This window comes from Strongylocentrotus purpuratus, unplaced genomic scaffold (assembly GCF_000002235.5).
Source record: "Strongylocentrotus purpuratus isolate Spur 01 unplaced genomic scaffold, Spur_5.0 spur5_scaffold_7, whole genome shotgun sequence".
In the NCBI taxonomy this organism is placed as follows: domain Eukaryota; kingdom Metazoa; phylum Echinodermata; class Echinoidea; order Camarodonta; family Strongylocentrotidae; genus Strongylocentrotus; species Strongylocentrotus purpuratus.
Genome location: NW_022145613.1, coordinates 38,531,539 through 38,557,674, shown reverse-complemented (window position 1 = coordinate 38,557,674; position 26,136 = coordinate 38,531,539). Strand labels below are relative to the sequence as shown.

The following is a 26,136-nucleotide window of genomic DNA, read 5'->3' as shown; positions in this document are numbered from 1 at the left end:
AAATTGAATTAATTTATCATTCTAACCATATGATCACATTCTTTGTCATTGATAAAAGAGCACACACTAAATTCCTTTATGACCTCTTCTCTGCAGGCAAGTTCCTTTGATGAGTTCTGTGATTGGAGGAAGCATCTTCAGCACCATCAGCTATACAAGAAACAGCAGAGCTTACACTCCCCCACCCTTGCCAAACCCCTGAGCCCTGAAGCCCCGCCCACCTCCACACCTACCAGTGAACTCACACTCAAAGCAATAACACTAGAGAGACGCAGACAGAGTCTACGCAAACAGTACTCCAAGGCCAGACTTGGTACTTCCATGATGGGCTCTTCATTCGGGTTTAAGAATGAGAGCCTGGATCTTGATAAATGCTATAAAGGTATGCTAGCTTTCATATATTGTTTGTATGAAAGCACAGAGTTTGTATGTAGATAATCAAAAGGGAAATCCCCTTAGATAATCAAAAGGGAAATCCCCCTGCATAGGATGCCATTTCTCAACCAATCCTGTAGCGATCTCATATCAAAGCGTAACTGGAAACTATCAGCTGAGGCAAACCTGATGATAGTTTAGGCTTAAATTTAATGCTTTGTTCCTGTAGATGGTTATACCAAAGAGAACTCTCATTGCAATTAACGTATATTTATTCAATAACTGTATATTCATATTTTGTATCTCAAGTCAAGAAACAGAACATGGAGATGCCTTTTTACAAACAAGCACAAGGGTTGAAGGATACAAACTTGGATAATAGCATGTCATAGTTGTTTTATCACCTGAGCAGATGACTTTACATAATTGATTATATCGTGTTTGTCTCTTTATCACAGAGCTTAGTGATGCTGAAGTTAGTATCGTGAGTCTGTCTAATATCCTGCAAGAGCTCTTGAATATAGAACTACCTTCCTATGCAGACGGCAATTTTGAGGTAAGTCTATCCAGGGCTCCACACTAACTGTGTGGTAGAGGGTCTGGATTGAACTTTTTAGAGTCTGTACGCTTGAGCCCTATCAAAAAGTTTGAGAATTGTTGGGTCCGGACTAAGATTTTGGCGACTTTGTGTCCTGGGCACCTTTTAAGTGTCGATCCCTGAATATATAAAGCACTATTATTGAAATTGAAGTCCTACATGGTTTTGATTACCTTTAATTGTATTAATTCCAACTTTGAAGTGAAGTAGAATAAGATCCAAATATTACATATGGCCTTATAAAATTATGTACAGTGTAACATAGAGTTTTGTTGTATCTGTACAATCTCTTTAAAATATTCATCCATTTTTGTCATTACCGGTAAATGTGACACTCTAGATAGTGGCCATTACAATCTTATGTACTTGAAATGTGAAAGAAATTCATCTGGATGGTGTGAAACTTTAGGAATCAATATAATCTGCTCAATGTCTGATAATACCTACATATTTTATTACTTTGGGATGATTATGACTTTAGACTGATGATGCAAGAAACCCAAAGCACATAAATCACACAAGAAATGAAGAAGGAGATACATAGTGCTTTAATCACTCATCTACAGAACCAATGCATCTTGATTTCAAATTGGAGATTGCAATGTTCTGCACTGTCTGTGATAATACTATGTTTTTACTATTTCTTCTGATTCTGACCATCTATTTTTTCAGGTTGATGATCCAGTATCAGGACACAAGAAATCAAAAGCTCGTAAATCACTCAAGAAGATGAGGAGAAAAACACCTAGTGACCCACAAGTACATGATATCAAATCGGTCAGTGAAATATTATCTTCTACAAAAGTAGGACAGGGAATAAGTCTTCAGATATAACGAAAAGTGTAGTCTTAAACAAAAAATAAAACTTCTTTATATCCTGCATCAAAAATTTGTTGGCTTTTGATTGGTTGAGAGCTTGTCACATGACCCAAAATATTTGACCTATTTTTAGAAAGTACTATATGAGAGTACTATTTTGGTTTACTATTTGGGAGTTGAAGAAAAAAAAATGTGACTTTTTTTTTTTTTAATTGAATCAATTTTTTTGTTCAAGTCTTAATTTAATGAAAACAAAATATTTTGAATCTTTTTAGATAAAAATTGACATTTTTTTGTTCGACATTTTTTTCTTCCCAAAAATGTTTTTTTTAAATTTTTATTAAAAAAAAAAAAAAATTTTTTGATGCAGGATATAAAACAAATATACCATGCCTTCTTTTCGAGGTACTGGTTAAACTATGGGCCTCGGTGACTCCAAAAGTATCATTAGCTTCGGGGCTGCGCCCCTCAGCAAATAGTACTATTGGAGTCACCTCTTGCGCATAGTTTTAACCAGAACCTCTCAAGGCAGTGTATATTTGTATACTATCCCTTTCTTGATTTTCCTCCCCTTTTGATCATGTTTTCATTTCATTTCCTTGGTCACTTTACATTTCTGTTTTAAAATAAAAACTTGTTTGTCAATTTTCTCTTCCTGTAGCTCTTATTACACTGCTTAGTCATCCACAATTCATGTTGCCTTCCTTTCTCTTTTTTTCATCCAGTTTGATGAATGATATCTGAAAATAGATACTGGCTGTAGCACAAGTAATACCTGTGCATTCTTATAACAGTGTCCTCTTTCTAAACAGTACATGTCAAATATCTCTGTACTGTTTTTCTGTCTAGACAAATTTATGTAACATAGTCCTCTTGATAACATTGCAAGACAGGTATTCAATTCATAGTCATAGTTATTAAAATCATATTCATAAGGTTGCTCCAATAAAAATACTGTCCCATGAATAGTGTTCCAACAGTTGCCTATTCATAATCATAATCATAATAATAAAGTTAATGTTATTATGATACCCCATATGTTATAGACGCCTGAACAGTCATCCATTCATAGTAATAATGATAAAAGGGCCATTGATTAGGAGAGTTTGGCCAACCCGGTTTGACTTTACAATATGAAGCACAAAACAAAATAAAACCATCTGAAACCAAATTGTCCAAACTCTGTGTATAGATTGGCTCTGGTTTAACTTTGCTCCAACATAATTTTCTTTCTTGCAGAGGCCCAACAGTCATCCATCATCCGTGATACCTGGTACAGGGTTAGTGGTGGATGAGGACACAGTCAGCATCAGGTCATATACCTCAAGCATCTCAAATACAAGAGAGGTAGATCAGAAGAACAGAGATGATTTCTTAGAAACAGCCAATCAAGGTAACTATCATCATCTTCATAACCAAACCTCTTCCATATAATAGCTCTAAATCATTCATATTGTGCAGGAATGTTTTCTCTTTAATAGTATGACCTGCTGCATAATGTTGTTAGCTTTATTTTCCTCTACATTTCTAAAAAAAAGGCTATGAAGAATTATATAATTTATACTGTACTCCTAATTTTGCCTTGAGAGATTCATAACATATGCTTTTGAAGGTTGCCTTTTAATATCATATATGTACATGTACATGTATTTCTATTTCATTAGCTTGTCATCTGCATGTGTACATTCCATTTAAGCTCCTTGCATGAAAACCTCTATTTCAGTCTTTTAACAGTTCCTTGCTTAAAATTATCTATCATTTATGGCTTGTTGACCTTATTGCCTGTGTGGTAATCACCCATGATGAAAGATTCAAATAATATCACAGCCCTCCCTCACGGTGCCAGTGATTAGTTAATCTCTCCACCCATCCATCATCCCTTTCACAGTAAAGAGAGGACCACAACATTATTGCTCACTTATCTATGCCATCACAAGATAGAAAGAGCTACATTGTCTTATGATTTGTCCGGTCGGTCCCTATTCCAATTCACAGAATTAATTGTACATCTAGCATTGAAGTCACTACCTTAGCACCATTTTCTCTCATCTGAACAATGTTACCAAGTCCCTTTAAGATAGAAAGAGCTACATGTCTTACGATTTCTGAACAATGTTACCAAGTCCCTTTAAGATATGAAAGAGTTACATTGTCTCATGATTTGTACGGTCTCTCTCTCTTTTCCAGTTCATAGAAACTTGAAGAGCGCCCTCCATTGGTTGACTGTTCAATCTGATAAATGCAAGCAGGTAGCAGACACACAGCTGCAGTCCCACATGTTAGGATCTACGCTTGGATCTGCGTTAGGACAGTCAAGACAGATCGCTATCATGCAAGATACAATGCACAAGGTGAAGTTCTATTTCTTGAAACATGCAGGCCTGATAAATACCCGATTTTAAATCAGTTTCCTAATTATTTTTTCCCCTGATTTTTTTTCTTTTTTCTCCTGATTTTTTCCTTATTTTTCCTATTTTTTCCTATTTTGTCAAATGCCATTTCCCCCCCTGAATTCTTTAAAAAAACAACTCAGGGTGGGGTTGGTTGAGTAAAAAAAAAAAACCCTTTTTTTTTTGTAGTGCTCACTTTCACCCTTGAACATGGGACAAAAACTAAATAGCTATTCTTTGCTGCTTTCTTTAAAAATGTTTTGTTTATAGGTGTCCTGACAAATCTTTACTAAAACTACCATGTATTAAAACTAAACCCTTAAAAGCACTGATCCATCAAGTTGAATGATTGAATTTGCCAGTCACTATGTCATTAGGTATGTTTAAAGTATGTTTGTTTGACATATGATATAGAAATCAATAAATCAAATCAAATCAAATCACTCATTTAGTGATTGGGATCAAGGGGTATTTGTCATGTATATACCAATGGAGATCAAATGTTTGTTTTCCAGACTGGTGATCAATAAATTCAAGTTAGTTCAGTGATATGAAGTCTTCTAGTCTAAAGTCATACGTGTATCAATCAAGAGTAATGATAATTTGACAAATAATGACAAGTTGACCTAAAAGGGATAGATAGCTCAGTTGGTAGAGCAGTGGTCTCGTGATCCGGTGACCCGGGTTTGAAACCAAGTTGATGCCCTAGTACCATTTGGTAATCCTCATTAACAGGTCCCTCGGAGAGGACCTAAAGCCGTCGGCCGTCTGGTTGCTTACTTACAAGCATTTATGCTTTCTTAGCAGTCAGGTAAAATAACCACCACCATCACCACAAGAGGGAGAGTTAATCGTTTGTGAATGAGTGTAGAAACCAATAAACATAAGAGTACAGTATATTCAAGTCAATCTACTCTAAATTCATATTTTCTGTAGTTTTATATTAAAGGAATCAATATAAAAGGTATGTTTCATGCATCTGCTATGAAAGGGGCACAGAACCATTATATTTCATGGGTACTTACCTTTTCCCTTTGATCTTGTTCTTATTTTACAGCTCAAAGTGCAGAATGAAGAAATGCGCGACCGTCTTTCCAGAATATGTGAAGAGGCTTCCATGACGTTCACACCTATAGCATCTAAACCTGACCTTGATATGACACTACCTCTACAGGTCAGAGACATGGGGGTGAGATATGTGTGTACATGCATGGAGAAAAGGGAAGAGAAGGGTGGGGGATAGATTGTTTGAGGAGATTAGGAGGATGATACTGATGAGAGGAGGAGGGGAAGGAGATTGGGATGATATATATTAAGGAATAAACATGTATGGAGGGGACAAAGAGTTACAAGTAACAACTTACTAACAATCACAACATGCAGTAGTCATTGCTCGGTAGAAAGGTAATAAATGAACCAAAGACATTTTCAAATCTTGATACACATTGGACACTACTAAAGATAAATTGTATCAGGGAATTAAAGAATGTATATATATATATATATATATATGCACAGATTAGAGTTTTTTTTCTATGAGATACATGTATATTCTCTTTAATTTAGCCAGATGATTGATCAATTAAAATATGACTTTTAAATACATGTAGTTCCTTGTCACTTCCTCTTTTAGCAAAATTCTATACATGATTTGCTTGACATCAGTAGGCTTCTTAAGAATGGGAGAGGACTTCACTAAATCCTGTTTTTTGTTTGTTTTACAGCACTCACCACTCACACCACAGCTATCAGATGATAGATTATCACGCTCAGAGTCCATTGTAGAATTCTTTGATGCTCAGGAGTACCTTGCTTCAAGCGCTTCTTCATCATCAGAGGTAATCATTTAAGTTTGTTTACCATCATCATGAAGTGCATTTACCATCATCATGAAGTGAATTTACAGGACTTTACACCAACACTTACAGTATGTTAGGCAGTCATTTCAAAGACATTGATAACAAAAGTCTGCTGTTCCTGTGGAGTAATGATCATTTACAGAGTTCTTTTGTACCTTCATTCTTTTTTTGGTACTCCATGTCAAAATTTAGTGAACATAATTTACATGCGAATGGTTTGTAGATAAGGCCTAAAGCAAAGATGTGTATTGCCCTTTAAGTGTCAAACATTAGTCAGTCGGTCAGATTTTTTTTCTTTTTTTTAATACTTTTTTCTTTCTTTTTTTTCTCCCTCTTTGGGCTGATCTCTCTCAGTTTTGAATGCTCAAAAAAAAAATTCTCTATTTTTTTAAAAAGCCGACCGTTAGATTTCAAGATTTTTGGGTCGGTCGCAAAGGGCAATAAAACATTTTTTTTTTTAGGCCTAAACCAATAATTTCTTTGATACTATAATGGAAATGTAGTTTGAGGCTTTAAATTCATCCTGAATTTTGCGTGTGTGTGTGTGTGTGTGTGTGTGTGTATTGGGTTTTTACAGATTTGTGTCAATCAGATATGATTATTTACGTCTGGGAACCGACGTCACCATCCGTAAGACGTGACTCAGTTTCGAACCTGCGTCCTCTGCTGAATCAGTTTGTAACCTCCACTGTTAGCTGGATAACAGGCACACGCCACAACGCCTAGTTACATACGTTGGAATTCATTTTAAGGATCCCTGTACAAGCTGAATTATAAATCAGGCACCATATTTTTATGCCTCCGTTACGAAGTAGCCGGAGGCATTATGTTTTCGGTTGTGCCTCCGTCCGTACGTCTGTACGTACGTACGTCCCGTTCTCGTGATCGCGTTATCTGAAGAACCGATAAATGAATTCCTGCCAAACTTTGGTCATGTATGTATCTTGCAGAGCCGATGAACTGATTAGATTTTGGGGTCACGAGGTCAAAGGTCAAAGGTCACAGGGCTCATTATGTATGCAAAAACAGCTTGTGATCGCGTTGTCTGAAGAACCGTTTAATGGATTCCTGCCAAACTTTGGTCATGTATGTATCTTGCAGAGTCAATGAACTGATTAGATTTTGGGGTCACGAGGTCAAAGGTCAAAGGTCACAGGGCTCATTATGTATGCAAAAACAGCTTGTGATCGCGTTATCTCAAGAACCGATCGATGGATTTCTGCCAAACTTAGGTCATGTATGTTATTTGCAGAGCCGATGAACTGATAAGATTTTGGGGTCACGAGGTCAAAGGTCACAGCGCACATTATGTATGCAAAAACAGCTTGTGATCGCGTTATCTCAAGAACCGATTGATGGATTCCTGCCAAACTTAGGTCATGTATGTTACTTGCAGAGCTGATGAACTGTTTAGATTTTGGGGTCATGAGGTAAAAGTCAAGGTTTAATGCGGCTCATTATGTATGCAAAAATAGCTTTTGATCGTATTATCATTAGAACAGATTGATGGATTCCTGCCAAACTTAGATCATTTATGAATCTTGCAGAGCCAATGAACTGAGTAGATTCTTGGTTCATAAGATCAAAGGTCATGGGGCTCATTATGTATGCAAAAATAGCTTGTGAAAGCATTCTCATTAGAACCGACAGATGGATTACTATTTAACTCAGGACATCTTGCAGAGCCAATGAACTGAGTAGATTTTAGGGTCATGAGGTCAAAGATCAAAGGGTCATATATGTATATGAGAAATTGCTTGTAATCACGATATTCTGAGAACATGTTAATGGATTACAATTGAACTTGAATTTGAAAAATTTCTTCCGTTTCGGTTTGTAAAATTGCTCTATGAAGGAGGCATCATTTTCGACTGCGTGCAGTCGAATTCCATCTAGTTTATCCATTGATTGTCTCTTGTTTTGTTGTTCAGGAGGAGGAGGTTGAGAGTTCAGTGACAAGTGAAGAAGACGATGGAGCAGACTATGAGGAGGATGACATCAGAGCTCGTAAGTATCACTGTCATCCTCTGCTCCCTCCCTAGAGTGCCTCCCTCTTGTAGTGTTTATGTGTCTGGATTTCTTGATGCATCATACATGCCATCAATTATACGAGTCTGCTTTCTTGGATTTCATGATATTTTCCAGTAGTTTGAATGTTTTTACTGCTATCTACATAGTACTTTGGAGTCCATAACAACCACTGTCCTGCCCTATGTGTCTTTTGGTGATTTACTTGTTTGTTTTTCAAGTGCGTGGTGAATGTCAAGTGCGTGATAAAAGAATTAGTTGTGTGCAACAAAGGTTCTACAAGTACTCACATATTTATGTGTTGTAACATACAGAAATGTGATACCCATTATGCTCATGTCATATAAAAGTGTGGTAATTTGCCACAGTGTACCACATCATCTATGGATGAGCCTTAACCGTTACTGTACTGGGCTATTTTGAGCACCCACTGACTGGGGGGGGGCCTGGGAGGCCCCCCCCTATGATCTCGGCCGTCGATTGTCCGATGAACACGAAAATTTGCATGTTTGTAGATATTTACGTAAGGAACAAGATGGTATAATTAGTTTTTTCCGAATATGCAAATTTTTGTCGTTAGCCTAATTAATTATGCAAAATGCGCTAATTTTATGCATTTTACCGAAAACGTGTCAAACTCCACTTTTTGAATGTTGAAACTCATTATTCATATGAAACTTCTTTTCTAACACAAAAAAGTTATTTTAATGTAATTAATAATGATAATTTATGCAAATTTGATGCGATTTTCATTTTTTTTTTTTTTTTTGATGACATGCGCATACTAATTGTTATGTAACGCCTTACAGGTATATCTGATTTCGACGAAAATGGTATCAAAATGTGCGTAAGACTTGAGGGAAAATAGTCATGAAACGACAATTCAAAATTCCAAGCGGTTGCGGCGCAATCTCCGAAAATGTCGAGGGGGGGGCCTCCCAGGCCCCCCCCCCAGTACAGTAAGGGTTAAGAATCTACAGGTAATTAATCTTTACATTAATGGGTTCATACTGCACATTGTGTTTGTTAATGTTTGGTGCAAAGGAGCAGCTTCTTAAAAATGTCAGGTGACCTGAGTTCATTTCTGCCAAATTTGTAAGAAATTTCTTTGGATATTGATTTTTGAGAAGATTTGTTTCTCCTGATAAAATATATATATTATGATTTGTTAGTGCTTTGATGTGCTTTATAATGGTGTTGAGCATTCATGTGTGTCCTGGGGGTTGAGAAATCAAACAAAAATATGTTCTTGATTAATTAGTCTTCTCTTCGAGATTTCATACTTGATCTAAAAAGTTGGATCAAGAACCAAGTGTCATAAAAGAAACAATAAATCAAGCATCAGGAATTTCATTCCGATTATAGAACAAAGGAGCAAAAAGGCACTGTATATGAAAAATATAGATCTCCAACATATTTTAAAACAAGGACACACTTTTGATTTAGTAAAACATTTGTATGACGATGAGAACTACTGAATTTCCAAACATTTTTTAATGTTGAGGCTAGAGAGTGCTGCTGGTGATGTGCAATGAGGTAGAGATTATACATCCTTGGTTTCATATTCTGTACATTCTCTGAGCATCTCCATGTGAAAGGGGATATTAAGACAGCGCAGTGGAAGTCATGAAATTTCAGATTTTTAGACTTTATTGGAGTAAAATGATATTTTGTTAAAGACAATGCAAGAGAGCAAGAGAGTTGGGGACAAAGTGAATGGAATAGAGAGGTGGAGAAGGGAATAGAGAGAGAGAGAGAGAGAGAGAGAGAGAGAGGGGGGGAGGGAGAGAGAGAGAGAAGTGGGTAGGGGTGGGAGGGTGATTGGATGCATGATTGGAATTATGTACATTTGTGTGGGACAGAGAGAGAGAGAGGGAGAAATATGCTTTCCATTATATTTTAGAGTCAAGTGGCTTCTAAAATTACACCTACATGTAGGAACTATGAATTAATTTTGTTCGATATCAGGATCAATTCTATCTCAGAGGGGTCATATGCAATATGTAGAAGGGTAAATAGAAACAAATATTCTGATGTCCAATGTACATGTTCATGTATATAATAGGTCCACACTCTAATTTTTTATCCACAAGTTTCCAGCTTATCCCATGATTCTTATTTATTTTTGTATGGAAGATAAAATAGCCCCCCCCCCCCCCATCCCCCAAGTGGCGAAAACAAGCAATTAATTGTTTTTGTATACAATGTGAGAGGAATGAGGGGTATTTAATAAAACAGGATACAGGATGAGGGATGTGGATGTAGAGAAAGATCAAGTGGGTTAGATTGGGGGGGGGGGGGGAAGAGAAAATAAATTACATTTAAGGAAAGGAAAGGAGTTAAATCAAGAGCAAATAGAGAAGGATATAATACTGGCAAAATTGGGAGAGAAAATTAAAAGTAGGCGAGAGAGGGATTTTGTATTTACATATGAATAATACTTTCATCTTGCCTACATTGAGTGTTAATGCTAGCAATCTAATCCCTAGTATTAACCCAGCAGGCATGGAGCTAGCACTCTGCTAACACTCAGTCTCTGCAAATATTTGGAGACTGCTGCACGTCCAAAATAATCATTAACTTGGAGAGAAGCTCAGTTTCATATGCATGGTTATAGAGTGCAAGGTATCATGCTATATCACACCCACAGGCATAGTACACATCAAATAGATTGGAAAGGATGTGGGACTCTTATTACATGTACATGGTTATTACTAGTGTGAAACCTGTATACATAGACCATTCTAGAGAGGCATGACAGGTGGTCTTTATAGGCAGGTGGTCTTTATGTAAATGTTCCTTTAATATAAGCTTCAATGAAAAAAAAAGGTAGTTGCTAAAGCAGGTTTGACTGTACATGGGACTGTTTCAAAAAGACTAAGATTGACTTTACATTTGTAAGTTGGACTTAAGTATGGCAGGCTGCTCATGCCACTGTTTGCTTTCACCATTATGATCTTTAGATAATATTTGTTCCTTTAATAATTTGACTGATGTGATAATAATTACTTATCTTTATAGCTACCTTTGGTCTATAATGATATACCTACTAAAAATGTGTTTCAATCAATGTACATCTGTACATGTATGACTTTAGCTATTTTCTGTTTAAAAATGTATGTAGATCTGTATAAAATGATGCGAATTTATTAAATTTACTTTACAACTTTGATTTTTAACTCTTCACTCATGATCAAATATGATACCACACCTTTGAATGTAGCACAGAAATAAAAATGAAATATATTTTTTCATCATCTAATGCTATCCGGTCCATTGTCAAACGAGATGACAGAATACGAAGTAAGAGGTAATTGAACTATTTAATAGATGCAAATTCATGCATGATGTATTCATTAATGGATGCTTGAACGGTGGGCTGTAATTTGGTTTGTGTGCCTCTAGCAAATTGATTTATCCACAGTACGAGCATTAGGTGTGTACACCATTCATAATACCACCACCTGTACTGGTATTTATAAGCACACACAGCCTACACACACACACACATACATGCATTGCAATTTCCACCTCTCTATGTTTCTCTCTCCCTCTCCCCCTCCCCCTCCCATCCTCTTCTCTCGTCTATCTCTCTTCTAGGTCTCTTCTCTTCTCTTCTCTTCTCTTCTCTTCTCTTCTCTCTTCTCTCTCTCTCTCTCTCTCTCTCTCTCTCTCTCTCTCCCTGTCTTTATATTTCATCTGTATTTTGTTTACACATACTGTACATGTACATTTATGTAGTTAAATTTGAATTCTTGTCTATGCTTTTAATTTCTTTATATGCTTTCTTTTTTCAACTTTTTTCATCATTTGTCACTCTAATTTGTATCTCTATCCATCTTCCTGATAAAGTTTTTCTTCAAAATCCCTTACCACTTTCTTTGCTCTTTCACTCTCTACTGTTCTCTCTGTCTCTTTCTGCCTCTTTCTCTCTCTGTCTCTCTTTCTCTCTCTGTCTCTCTGTCTCTCTTTCTCTCTCTGGCTCTTTCTCTTTCTCTCTCTGTCTCTTTCTCTGTCTCTCTGTCTCTCTCTCTGTGGCTCTTTCTCTTTCTCTCTCTGTCTCTTTCTGTCTCTCTCTTTCTCTTTTTGTCTCTCCCTGTATGTCTCTTTTTGTCTCTCTCACTCTGTCTCTCCCTCTGTCTCTCCCTGTCTCTCCCTCTTTCTCTCCCTTTCTCTCTCCCTGTCTCTCCCTCTTTCTCTCTTTCTATCTCTCTGTTCCTCACCCTGTCTATGGCAATGGACATGTATTGGTTGTGTGTCAAGTCAGAAGCCTGATCTTGAGTTCTCTTGGTTGCTCATCCTCGTCACTGAACGAGCGCATATATGGCAGATTAATTAAAGTGCGGCTTGCGTCGCGAATGTCGTCAGAAGCGGAGAGTGCGTGGGATGGTCGTGTCTGTGTAGCCACTAGCTAGCTGCACACTCTAAATTGCTCCAGTGAGCCAGTCAGAGAGTTATAGATTTTTGGAGGTTGACATTAGCGAGTGTTATCCTGTGGAGTGTGTGGAGGGATTCTATTCCATCAGAGAGACATGAAAAATGAGATGTTTTAAGTGGACATAGTCTTGTGTTGGTAGCAATAGGGAGAATGACAGTAACGTTTATGGACAAGCCATGCTCTGGTAGGTATTATTAAACATGCTTGATTGAACAGTCTTTTATTGAATAATGTCCCACTTTCTAGTGTACGCTTAATCTCTGCAGGCTGTGAATATGAATTTATTGCCAAAGGCTGCAGGTCATGTAATGGCTATTGATTATTCTAAAAACTAAAATGAATTGAGCTACCCTAGACATATGTAGCAATCCCATGCTTGCAAATACTTACTGAGCGTTAGTTTACCAGGGAGAGTTGGGAATATTGATTGTGTGACTTTGTGTCTGGTCACATGTGTTAATCTACCTTAATGTGCTAGTTCCATTTTTTTCCATCTCATACATGTTACTCCACTGTGAATTTTCCATTTTAGAATATAAGTTGTCTTAGTTCAAGAATGCTTATATGTTGATTGTGATAGGAAAAGATTAGATTCACAAATAAAAAAGTAGAAGTAACCATATTATGCCACTAATTCAGTTTATGCATGTAGCTTTATTAGTATGCATTCTTGTGTGTTCTCACTGTACATGTAACTCACAGGCTATGTCATGTTAGCATCATCACATCCACTTGTAATAAAAGTCATATAATTTGAATGTCACATATTCACATAAATTTGATTTGTCATGTATTCATCATATCATTTTAGAAGGAGAAAGATTGAATTGATTTTCAATCTTGTCAATCATTACTTTTTTGTTCCACTCATCAAAATGCTACATTGACACTCATATTTATGGTGTGTGCACATACCTAGGATGGGTAATACATGTACATGTACATCCCACTCAAATAAGAATGAGAGTAATATACAATAATCATATGTTTGTGAAAGAACATGTTCATGTATAATGTAATTGCATGTTTATATCATGTTCATTTTCTTTTTACATATTTCATATTATTTACATTATATCCTTCTTTCCTCTCTCTCCTTCATTTAATCTTTCATTCTTTTTCATCTGCTATCAGTAGAGTAGTTTACTATCTTCATTAGATTTCAATCATAAAAATATAATCATACTTCAATCATTACACTGTGGTGTTTATGTGTCTGTAATCATGTAATCATGGTTCTTTTTCAATATTGATTTGTCGAGAAAGACTATCCCCTTTACACAGTTTATTTCAGGAAGATATCTCATGAATGGGAATGCGATGTAATTATGAGCCCCTATCCTCATGAGAATCCAACCCACTGAATTATCTTGTGCACATCATAAATCCATCAATATTCATATTTTATTGACTGCCATCTGCTTGGAGATTGCACTTCTATCATGAAAGTATTATATACCCATCTACTTTCTGATCTACATGTACATGTATCTCCATTCTACCTTTATATATATATATATATATATATATATATATATATATATATATATCTCTTGTTTTTCTATCATTCTACATGTATGTGCACTTTGATTGAATGTTCTGTAACTCAATTCTTTTAACGTTTTTCTTCTTCAAATTTGTTATGATTTTGACCTTTTCAAAAACAGAACGCTTGAAACCATGCCCCAAAGCTCATCTTTTTCAACTTTACTGTGCACTTGCCTGCAATGCTTTTAACAGAAACCTTGAGTGGTTTTATTCTTGAACCATCATCCTTTACAATTAATAGGAAGAGCCATTCATGTGATCTTATTGTTAAACCTTCGCAAATAGAACCTTTTGTATGCGTTTGAGCGTGTTTACACCAGGAATTGTTTTTCTCATCAACATCATCACAACAGGAATCTCATTTGCCATAGATATGTAACTGCACGTTCCAGAAAAATTGAATCATTTTATATTCCTTATTACTCAATGCAGAAGAAGTTATTCATCAAAGTACACATTGTGCCTGATTTATTCATTCTTGACTTCGTGTTATGTTCTCACAGAGGTTGATCTCCTGTCCAGATGTATCAATGCCCTATCTCTCCATGCAGTTAATCTCATAAACCCCATCAGTGCGTCTATTAAATCTCAGCTAGTCATTAGTGCTCTATGCTGATGAGCCTCAGTGCATGCTACTCTCATCTCAAATCACCATCATATTATGGAGAGATTATCAGACTGTCAAACCTGTACTGTTCCAAGCCATTTACTCTCTCCATTATCATAACTCATCACATATCATCTCCATAAACCGTGTCTACTGCTTAGGTTCAAAGGCAAATGGAGAAGAAAAAAACAATTGCCCGATATTCCCTACAATGCTTGGGTGTACAGCTGATGGCATGGCTCTCTTACTGAAATGAGATGCAGATTTTTGTATGGTTTCCTCATGGAAACGACCTGTTACCATGGTAACTGATGAGGTAGTAGATGAGGAGACAGGATGGTTTGTTGGACGAGGGTAAACTCTGCTTTTGATGAGATTCTTGGGATAAGAGTTGGATTTCTTTCAGGTTGCACTTGTTTGCTTCATGCACTATAGATACAAACATGTGTCTTTGCCGGGTAGTTACATGTACCATACATGTACATTACACATAAAATACATATTTCAGCAAACGGAAGAGAATAATAATAATACAGAAAAGCCAAACAGTCATTTTGTTTAATTGAAGCTAGACATGTATTTTTAATTATTTTTCTTTTAGTAAAATATACAAATGTTGATATACACAGCCATCTATTAAATGCAGTTATCAACTAGTCAATAAAAAATGTAGATTGGAGATCTGCAACTGTGAGTTAGAAAATTAGGCAATATTCAGCAAACATTTATTCCCCTTTTAGTTATCTTTGTAGTTTTCATACACCTTGTCATTAACACTGACATAACACCTCTTACCTTTGAATTATGTTGATACAATGGCACAGTGATTCTTCAAAGCACAAATGGTAAGTCCTCAAGTACATTTTATGGCTGCACTGTGACACATTTAGGTCTCCTTCCTTGAGCCAAATTGAAATATACATGTGATTCAACAGTAGACTAAAGAGAATTTGATTGTTTTTCTTTATAAATATGATTCCATCACAGAAAATTTATATTTTATGACTACATTTTCACATCCATAAGTAGGAACAATTTGTTCAAATGGGATAACTTTCAAATGTCAAATCAATTTCTATTTATGACACACCTGCAAAAGGAGTTAAATAGATTTAGCATTTTATTGATTGCTCTAGGACTGGCATGAACAAACAAGAGAGACAGAGAGAGAGGGGGGGGGGGGGCAGAGAGACAGACAGACAGACAGAACAAAATGGGTGACATTTAAAAACTAAACATTGTTTCCGTTCTATAACAATGTTAGCAAACATCTCCTAAAGGACGACACAGAGGGCCTTCAGCATTATTGATCTTCATCAGGGAAGCTAATATAATTATATAGATTGGACTATTAGATAAATAGAAAGGTTTGCATGCTGGATGTATAGTTGTGCATCTCCACTATCAGAACTTGTTCATCTTAAAGCACATGTACAGCTTTTATTGGCAACTGAAAAGTGTTGTTAGATTTCTTTGATTGTGGTCAGTAAATAGCCATTCTAAGCTGCTGGAATGTATTTTTTTCATTGATGATGGGAATGATAAACCATAAGATATTTGTTAGAATACATGATCTATTGGCTTTTCCTTGTCTTTGTAACTTCTTGACATATCTTTATACAATGCTCTTAAACTGTGTGTGGATAGCTCTTGGAACTTTGGCATCTAAATTAAAAAAACAATCACCCTTTCTTTTTCTTATTGAGGATTTTGAGTTTGTAATTTAAAGTCATAAAATTTGACTCATTATATCATGTAGGAACCCTACAGAATATCTAATATGATACAGAAACAATGAAACATTAATTATTGAAGCATAATATTGACATGAAAAACAGATTTCTTGTTTTCAGTCATGTGAGATTGTGATTTGTGAAAACAATATTTTGGTCAAGGGTAAATACATGAAATTTATAAATAATCTCTTGTTTTCAACAGACAGTCACATAAATGTATTCCAATCATGATCACCATAGTTACTGTGTGAACAAGACATGAATAGCTTGAGCAGGTGATGTAGAGAGAGGGAGAGAGAGAAAGAGAGAGAGAGAGAGACAGAGAGAGAGAGAGACAGAGAAAGAGAGAGAAAGAGAGAGAAAGAGAGAGAGTGACATTAAAGTTCACTGAACATTGATTTATCCTCATCTCATTGCAACTGAATATCATCTCTGTTGAGCCATAAAGGTGTTATTTCTGTGTGAAATGATACGAGTTGACGCCTTTCTGGCTCAAAACAGATGATATCACACCTTTAGAACCAGAACGGTGTTAACTCATACAGTTTGACATAGACTTTAGGCCCTTTTGGCTCTAAATAGATGATATTCTCTCAGAGGTTGATTTCATGACAGATGTTTGCATCTACGATACTCTTTGAGCTCTCATCAATGTGAAAGCTAATACGGCAACATGTGTTACTTCAACATTTTATTATTTCTAAGTTATTTTTCATCATTTAAAATCTTAATAGCTAAACAAATATTGTCTGTTCGGAGCCAGAAGGGTGTATGTGTTCAAGTATATAAGTAGCCCCCTACTGGCTCCAAACAGATGTTATTAATGTGTTTCTATGATTTGATCAACTGAACTTAACATTGATTTACATGAGAAAATCCGCTCTTTCCTTTTTAATCGTAATCTCTGCTTTCCTTCGTAATACTGTGACTTTGGTTTATAAGATTCTGAGATAACTTGTTGCAAAGCTGTAGCTCAGTTTGGATCTGTAAAATACAATCACTGCTTCTGTATCTCCTCTGCTTAAGCTCTTTCAATATATTATTTAGATGAGGCGAGGGCTTGTGTAGGTCTTAGCGTATTTTCTCACTTAGCCCGTTGCTCTGATGGGAATTTTCCGTCGTTTCTTACAGCTCAATTGCACATGCATCCAGACATAACCAATTAGATACCTTGGATGGCGAATAAATTAAAGCAGTCGTTGACTCAGGAGCATTCAATTACCTTTCCACACTTCTTATCCCGGGATAGAGAAATGATGAAGAAAGCTTCAAGGGATGCACAGTTTTATGCAACAGTTAGCAAGAAATCTAATTAATTGAAGTACATGTACATGTACACGAGTCACCGTGTCGAAAAACATGCACAAGATGCATTTTTCCTTCATTACATAGGGTAGTAGAATTGTAAGGTAAAAAAAAATATTATATATATATAGTAAGATATTTTTATGGGCATTTTGTCACCGTACAGTACAGTTTTGTTAATATAGAACGTCCCTTTTCATTGTCTGCAGTCAGATTCCACATTTTCCATTTGATTTGGACCTTTATTTTGGGAGAGAAGAACCAAGATTTAAAAAAAGGGCTAAATTGTAATTCAAACATTGATTGTTCTAATACAATTATAATTGTTAATTTCATAACAATATTAACACTGAATATATCTGGATCATCAGTCACCACAAATAGTAGACCATTTCTGTCAAATGATATGATGAATACTGCTTGTCTATTTTGAAAGGGCAGTGCATTGATTCATTGTTGCTTCTCTGTGTCTTTCATTATTTATTCATTCCTTGGGCTGGGATGTATAAACCTGTTTTGCAAGCTTGCTAGATGAACCGGTCTGTAAATTTTCTTAACTTTTCATATATTAACCACCTCTCTCCTTCCCCCCTCTCCCCTCCCTCTCTCCTCCCCTCTCTCTCCTCTCCTCTCCTCTCTCCTCTCCTCTCTCTTCTCTCTCCTCTTCCCCTCTCCTCTTCCCCCTCTCACCCCCCTCTCCCCTCCCCTCTCTCTATCCCCTCCCTCCTCCCCCTCTCTCTATTGAGAAGAATGATTTACATATTGTATTGGGGTCAACAATAGAGGAGGGAAATGCGTGTTTAACAAATAGTTAGCTACGATGAGATGTATGACTTGAGACTTGTAAGTATTCTGCTGATGGGATTTCAGTGGAAGAGCATTCCCATAGAGATTTAGCTTACAGATCAATAAAAATGCAACAGTTTGCTCATATTAAATTGGCAAATCCTTTTTAAAATCATTTTATCATCAGAAATTTTGTTTAGAAAATAGCTTCACAGTTGCAATACACTCTTATTTCCACGGAGTCAAATTTCACTCTAAATGGCGTCAGCTGGGAGTCAACTCTATTCCGAGTTAAAGTGACACGGAAAAGGAGTCATCTTGACTCTGAATTGAGTCAATTCTCAGCTGATGCCACACAATCCGAGTCAAATTGATTCGGAATCCGTGTCACTTTAACTCGGAATAGAGTTGACTCCCAGCTGACGCCATTTTTGACTCCGTGGAAATAAGAGTGTAGCATACATACACACACACACACAGATATCTATATTAGATGTGGATGCATTATGGTTCCTGTATTGGTCATTAATAATTGTATGTAGGTTTGGTGCATGTAGTCACTTAACAGATAGAAGTCAGACCTGTTAGGGTATGCTTGAAAGCAAGACAGGGATCACCTATAATCAGGCAGCATGCTGCCTGGCTTGCAGGCCGGCCGGGGAAATTTGTGAACATTATGCGCAGAGTCAGCCGGAAATGGAGGCAAATGGCAAAGGGACTCGACTAATCTGAGTAGTAGGAGAGGAATAATGCAAAGGGATTTTCAGGAGGAATATATTATCTTGTAGGACATATTATCATGCTATGAGATTGAGACTGGAGCTTGGAGGTATTGTAGAGAGCAGATATGTCAGAGATGATATTTGATTTGAAACTGGGTGTACTATTGTTTAAGTAATGAATTGATTAAAGATCTGTTAGTATCTCACCCTCCGTGTTCCATGTGTCAAAACTTGGGGGGGGGGGGGGGAACACAGTATCTATGTGGTATACGAGCATCAATTTTATATTTTAGTTTCTAAACTCTTTCTCTTTCACACTTGTGTTCTCTTTCTCTTGTGCCATCTATTCCTGCCTTCCTCCCTCCTTCTGTCCTTAACTTTTTCTCCCTTTCCCTCGCTCTTTTCCCCTCCTTCGCTCTCTCTTTTGTCCCTCCTTTCACTTCCCCTTCCCTTTCTTTCCCTGCTTCTCTCTCACTTCCTCTTTCCTCTTCCCCCCTCCCTCTTCCCTCTCCTGTTCCCTATCTCTACCATTTCCTTCTATTTACTTCTATTTCCCTCTCTCCCTCACTCCCTTTTACATCTTCCCTCCCTTCTCCCTCTCATGTTTTTCAAATCCTCTGTCATTCACGCTGACACCTCATTTCCCCACCCTTTATGACTGTCTTCACACCCGTGTATTGACTCACTCGTCCAACATGACACAATCAGATTATTGCAGAAACCTACCCTCGTCTACAGGTGCATGTCTTGCATCTTCATATTTTATTTCTCGTACTACCCAAAGCTTGATGCCTGCTTTCTTTAGAAGATGAGGTATTAACATTTTATGTCCATTAATACCACTATACATGTAATATACCTTTAGAAATGAAATGTCAGAGGTTAATGCCTTTTACAGGTTCTTTTCAAAAATGAATTTTGACTATGATGAAAATAGTAGTGAAAATTGTGTGAAATGTCAAGAAAACAAATGAAAACAAATACCAATTCTCTCTCTATATAGAATGACCAATCAAAGGATGATAATGGCATGTTCCTCCATGGAAGTTAATTGAACGCATTAAAAAGAGCACAAGCCAAATCGCTCCTCTTTAACAATCTATTTCCCCCTGAATGGTCCTATTATTCAGATGTATGTACAATTTAATCATGTATTGTTTAGGATCCAAAGTGAAGAACAAGTGAACTGTAATAGATACAGGTTGAATGATCTGGGTATGAAGGGATCCGGGCTAGTTGCAGTTGGCAGGAGTCTTTTTAATTATCTTGTTTCTTCTCTCTGATTGCTTGTCTCATCATCTCTAACCGTAATTGTTCTCATTATTGTTCTTGAATATTTCTATTTCTGATATCTCTGTCACGCTTTCCCTTTCCTATCTCTTTCTTTCGTTCTTATAAGGGCTCCCTTTTTTGGGTGCTACCCTCTCATGTGATATTGTGTACCTAATATTGACATATTTTAATGGTTATGTCTCCTCATGTTTTATGAATATGCTATTGTTTTCAATTGACATTTTTGGTCATTTATATATTTTTTTCATTGCAAAGTAAAATTAATGAATTAATTAGATTTGATTTTTGTTAATACTTTCTTTCTTTCTCTCTGATTATTTCCTCTGCCATTCTCTCTTTATCATTCTCCCAATTTTGTGTTTCATTTTGACCTACATGTATGTCTCTTTCTTACCTGGTGTGGGTCTTACACCTTTAAAAAATATATATAATTGCATGTTTTTGAAATATGATTGCATTTTTTTAAATTAAATTATTATGCAGTCTTGACAAGTAGTATTGTTTCTCATTTGAAAAATAAATGTAAAATCCAGACATGATCGTACATGCATGATAACAATGCACTCTCTTGGCTATAAAACAATAGAAAGAGTGATATAAGTCTGCATGCTGATCCTAGCAAAGAGCAATCTAGCTACATTGTTTCATGAATACTTTATAGTCTTGAAATTGACTGTTTATGAGTAGATGTCTTACATCTATAGGTCACATAATATAACTGCTCATTTCATCTTCTGTATGCTGGCTGGTCGACCTATGCCCTTAAGATATAAACCCATTAACACTTGCCTTCTACAATGTTGACCTATCATACATGTAAATATAACTACTTCAGTTGGTCCCCTTTCACACCTAGGAGATAGAGTAATGAAAGTAGGTTGGTTTCTAGACTAAAGAGTCATCTAGGATAAGCAGTTTCTCTCACCTAACCCTGTAAGTTTGGGGTTTGATCAGATCGGAAGATCAGAGTGACACCCTCACACCTTTGATCGGTATCGGCAAAAAGTATCGGTTAAAAATGATATATTATTAATGCAATGGAAAAAATGCACCTCTACATTATGATCCAAAATGACAGCTCACATGTTTTACCTCTTTTCTTATAATATTATTAATTTCAAAGTCATGAAAAGACACTTAATATCAACAAACATGGTCTACAACAACCCTAAATGACAAAATAATCCCAGCTATGCATTTTGTTTTAGAATTTGATAGCCCAAAACTTGAAAAGGCATTCTCCTTTTTCATTTTTCTCTACTGATTATTTTCTGATCATTTTCATTGATCGGCGATTGGAATTTATTATTCAATTTCACCTGATCGGTCAACGATCGGCCTTTTGTGCTTTGGCTCAGTGACCATTGATTCAGAGCCCTAGAAATCTATATATATATATATATATATATATATATATACCAGATGCATGAAAAGAAAGGGCAAACATTTCTGGGGAGTGTTTCACAAAGACTAAGATCAACTTAAAGTTGGACTTAAATATGGCTGGACGTTTATGCCACTGTTTGCTCTCACCATTTACTGGCATTGGTCTCTCAAGGGACGTACAAATCGTGGTCGCAAATCTACAGAATTTACATTTTTTATCATTCATTATTGAAGGAAAACATTATCTAAAGATCATAATGGTGAGAGCAACCAGTGGCATGAACAGCCTGCCATAGTTAAGTCAGACTTAAAGTCGATCTTAGTCTTTGTGAAACACCCCCCCCCCCCCCCCCCCCCCACCTGGACATATTGTGTTGTCAATGTCATCCGTTGAATGACATTAAAGTATGTGATCAGTTAAGCACTAACTAACAAAAACATCCCTGTCCCGAAAGGGCTCATCATGGTCTTCCACATGTTGGATGTAGAGTGTTGTAGGATGTTTTATGTGTGGGTAAGGAATTGATTTGGTATTAAATTTGAATATCCCAGGTTCCTAGGTTATTGTTCGCAACACTCACATTTTGCATTGTATTTTTCTCGTCACATTTCCAGGCAAGCTCATAGTAGTGTATCTGTATAGGATGAAATTGAATTTATTCATTGTGTAACGAACCCTATCTTTGAGATAATTATCTCTTTTATACATTTTATTTTTACTGGTGGTAGTTCATGAAAAATCATCTTTTATTCATGACTACCGCTTACACATTTACTTGTGGTATGTTACTTACGAAACATGTTTTTAAACATAATCTGATATTTATCATGCCATGGATTTTATGTATGTATTTTATTGTTCATGTGTGTATTTTTTTTTGCATAGTTTTGGGAAAAACTGTTATTGAAAAATTGATTGTTTATTTTTATTTTCATTATTTTTCTTCATTTGTTGATTATACAGTGGAGAATGGACGAGAAGAGGCACCATCCCGGTCACATACAGGCCGTAGAACACACCTTCCATCACCTCAACCTGATACCAGTCAGCTCAGTCTATGGAACATACTCAAGAAGAATATTGGTAAAGATCTATCCAAGATCTCCATGCCTGTTGCACTCAATGAACCTCTCAGTATGCTGCAGGTAAGAATTATTAACCCTTTGCACATTGGAATCAGGTAGTACCTTTATTACACCTCTAGCGGGACAGCATTTTTAAAGGGCTAATTTGATCACATGTTGTTCTTGAAATTGGCTACAATGATATATTTTTTTAATTCTTACGTTGTTCTAATAAAATGTGATGTCTCAATAAACAGTAGGCCTATCAAAGGTAGAAATTGTTGAAAAATTGAGGACAAAATTATTTAAAAAACACAATGATTTTGAATCTCTCAAAGTGTTGCTGATTTAAGGATTTTAAGGATTTTTTTTTGTTTTGTTTAAGTACTGGCATCAAATGCAAGATGGTCATGCAACAAAAATGGACAAAGTGTGTGCAGAATGTTTTGGCCTTTCTGCTCATGCATCTGGTGTTTTAGGGCTCTGAATGAAATGTTATTATTAAAGCCAAACCTTAAAATGTAGAATGATTGCTGTGGACTGGTTAGGGATTGTACAAATTTAATAGTCAACAGGTTGAACACTCCATTGGGAATTTATTAGAATCAAGGTTTTACTATTTAAACAAGATTCATTAAATTTCAAAATGCAGTTTCACATACAAATAAAAGGCAATGTGTGCAATGTGGTGTAGCTAGGGTGCTCATGCAAAGTTAATTGATTACCTGGGTGTACCTGTACATGTACTTGAAGCACAATTTCAATGCAGCTTTTTCCAAAATTAGCTGAGCATATTAAGGGAGTGTATATGTTTCTTCTTGCTATTTATGTACTTATGTATAACTCTTATGTACACTATACCAGTAGAGTGATTTTACGGCGTTCAGTACGGGAAATTAGACTTTTACCCTTGAATCTCATCCGGAGATAAATTCTATGTTTTCTGTGATTTGATTTACCTTTGATTTAGGTACTGTGTGAAGAGCTAGAGTACAGTGAACTCTTGGACAAGGCATCTGAGGTCGATAACCCCTTCATGAGGATGGTGTACATTGCAGCCTTTGCTGTGTCTAGTTACAGCTCAACGTTTACCAGGGCAGGGACCAAGCCCTTCAACCCGCTACTAGGAGAGACTTATGAGTGTGTGAGGGATGACAAGGGATTCAAGTTTATTGCAGAGAAGGTGAGGAGATTATAGAAGAGAGATGGTGGTGGAGTTAGTTGTGAATGTAATGAAGCCTGAGTTTGAGTGATGATGATAATGGTCATGTATAGTAGTGATAGTGAGGGTGATGATTATCATGATGGTGGCTGTGATGAGGATGATGGTGATGGAGATATTGGTGGTGATAGTGATGATAGTGATGATGATGTTGATAGTGATGGTGATGATGAAGATGATGGTGATGATGAAGATGATGTTAATGGTGGTGATGATGATGATGATGATGATTGCGGTGATGATGATGATGATGATGTTGATAATGATGATGTTGATTGCAATGATGATGATGATGATGATAATTGTGATGATGATAATGATGATGATGGGGATGTTGATCGTGATGGTTTTAATTTGCAGATGATGCTGGTATTAGCAGTTGATATGGATGTTCATGTTGCTGCTGATGATAAAGATCATTCTTGGAGCAAACATCTTACATTCATTCCTTTTTCTTATCTTCCTCTAGGTGTCTCACCATCCTCCCATCGTAGCCTGCCATTGTGACAGCAAGAACTTCATCTACTCTCAGGACGTGAGGATAAAGACCAAATTCTGGGGGAAATCCATGGAAGTCATCCCCATAGGAACCATTCACATACACATACCAAAGTAAGCAGTCTGGATGATAATATGATACATTGTGAGGTTCAGTGGAGTATACAGTGTATCTGTATTGTAGCTGTGCTAAAATGGAAGAATTCATATTATCGTTATAATCAGTAAAGTTGTTGTTTGTGTTTTTATGATTAGTATTTTTAATAGTATCATTATCAATCATCATCTTCATCATCAAATACCGTATTAAATTCCTGAAAATTTGCTTACATGTAGTTATATTTGAACAAATATTATGTGTATTATTGATGTTCCATTGTTTTGCTAAATTATTTGTGTTATTATGTTGTTTGAATATTGAATATACACCTCATTGGAGGCAAAGAGAAGAAGAAAAAAATCTACATCATCTTCATCATCATCTTTATCTTCATCTTCTTTATTTCTTCTTTGTCCTCTTTTTCTTCTTCTTCTAATTCTTTCTCTTCCTCTTGCTCTTGCTCTTTTTCTTTTTGTCATTATCATCATCACTATCATCACCATCATACATACTGTTTTTGAAAATCAGTTTTTTCCACTTTGTAGGCAACAAAAATTATGATTAGAATGGTAGATTCATAGTGGAGGCAAGTCTCCCTGCACAAAATTGTCCCCGATCAGATATCCCTATGCAAGTACAGTTCTGCAAACATGCTTCTATGCCGCCGGCATTTACTCAGCGACGGTGCAAACACACATGAGACAACATACTCGGTGATCTGTCTCTTGTCAAACCATGATGCAACATTTGCTCAGATGTTATTTGTCCTAGCCTTTATGTCATCAGAGATATAGGGTTTGGGCTTAGGTTGCGATGTGCTTTTTGGTCATGTGAATGGTGTGGGTGGTGATATAGTGTTGGGTCTAGGCCTAGATTAAAGCTAAAGACCAGTTATGGTCATGCGATTGCATTGTGAAAGAAACATTGTGAAATCGATCAGAAAAGGTTTATCATCTAGCGTAGATGTACTGCAAGGTTCTGGAATCATCAAAATGATAAGAAATTTGGCCAAGTCTTCATAAAGTTAGAATCACTGTACACAGAAATATGTATATGGGACTACACACATGTGCGCAACACGTGCATTTGTATCTCTCAACAGGCGAGAGATACACTAATTTACCAAATATATCAATTAGTAGGCGGTTTCCCGTCAACATTTTTATCATCATGTATTATTCAAAACATATTCTTTCACATGATTGGTAATAAGAGCTTGCATTTCATTTTTTGAAATTGGGGCGTTTCCAATACTGGTCTTTACCTTTAAGGAATGAAAGGAAAGAGCAATTGTCGCTGAAGATTGTGGTGTTCTATTAGAGAAACCCACAATCCATCTTCTCTACTTTAACAGTACTTAG

General features: G+C 36.3%; 1 protein-coding gene across 3 annotated transcripts in view; it reads left to right on the top strand.

The window, feature by feature from the left end:
• Window positions 1-26,136, top strand: part of LOC585882 (oxysterol-binding protein-related protein 6) — a 63,666-nt gene that overhangs the window by 32,221 nt on the left and 5,309 nt on the right. For 2 of the 3 annotated variants that reach the window (XM_030973797.1, XM_030973799.1), the window contains exons 6-16: window positions 97-382; window positions 834-931; window positions 1,646-1,750; window positions 3,032-3,185; window positions 3,980-4,143; window positions 5,240-5,371; window positions 5,907-6,020; window positions 7,973-8,048; window positions 22,855-23,036; window positions 23,926-24,138; window positions 24,647-24,789. In XM_030973797.1, the coding sequence (XP_030829657.1) occupies window positions 97-382; window positions 834-931; window positions 1,646-1,750; window positions 3,032-3,185; window positions 3,980-4,143; window positions 5,240-5,371; window positions 5,907-6,020; window positions 7,973-8,048; window positions 22,855-23,036; window positions 23,926-24,138; window positions 24,647-24,789 (1,667 nt within the window). The remainder of the gene's footprint in view (window positions 1-96; window positions 383-833; window positions 932-1,645; window positions 1,751-3,031; window positions 3,186-3,979; window positions 4,144-5,239; window positions 5,372-5,906; window positions 6,021-7,972; window positions 8,049-22,854; window positions 23,037-23,925; window positions 24,139-24,646; window positions 24,790-26,136) is intronic. The other variant, XM_030973798.1, reaches the window with a different exon arrangement.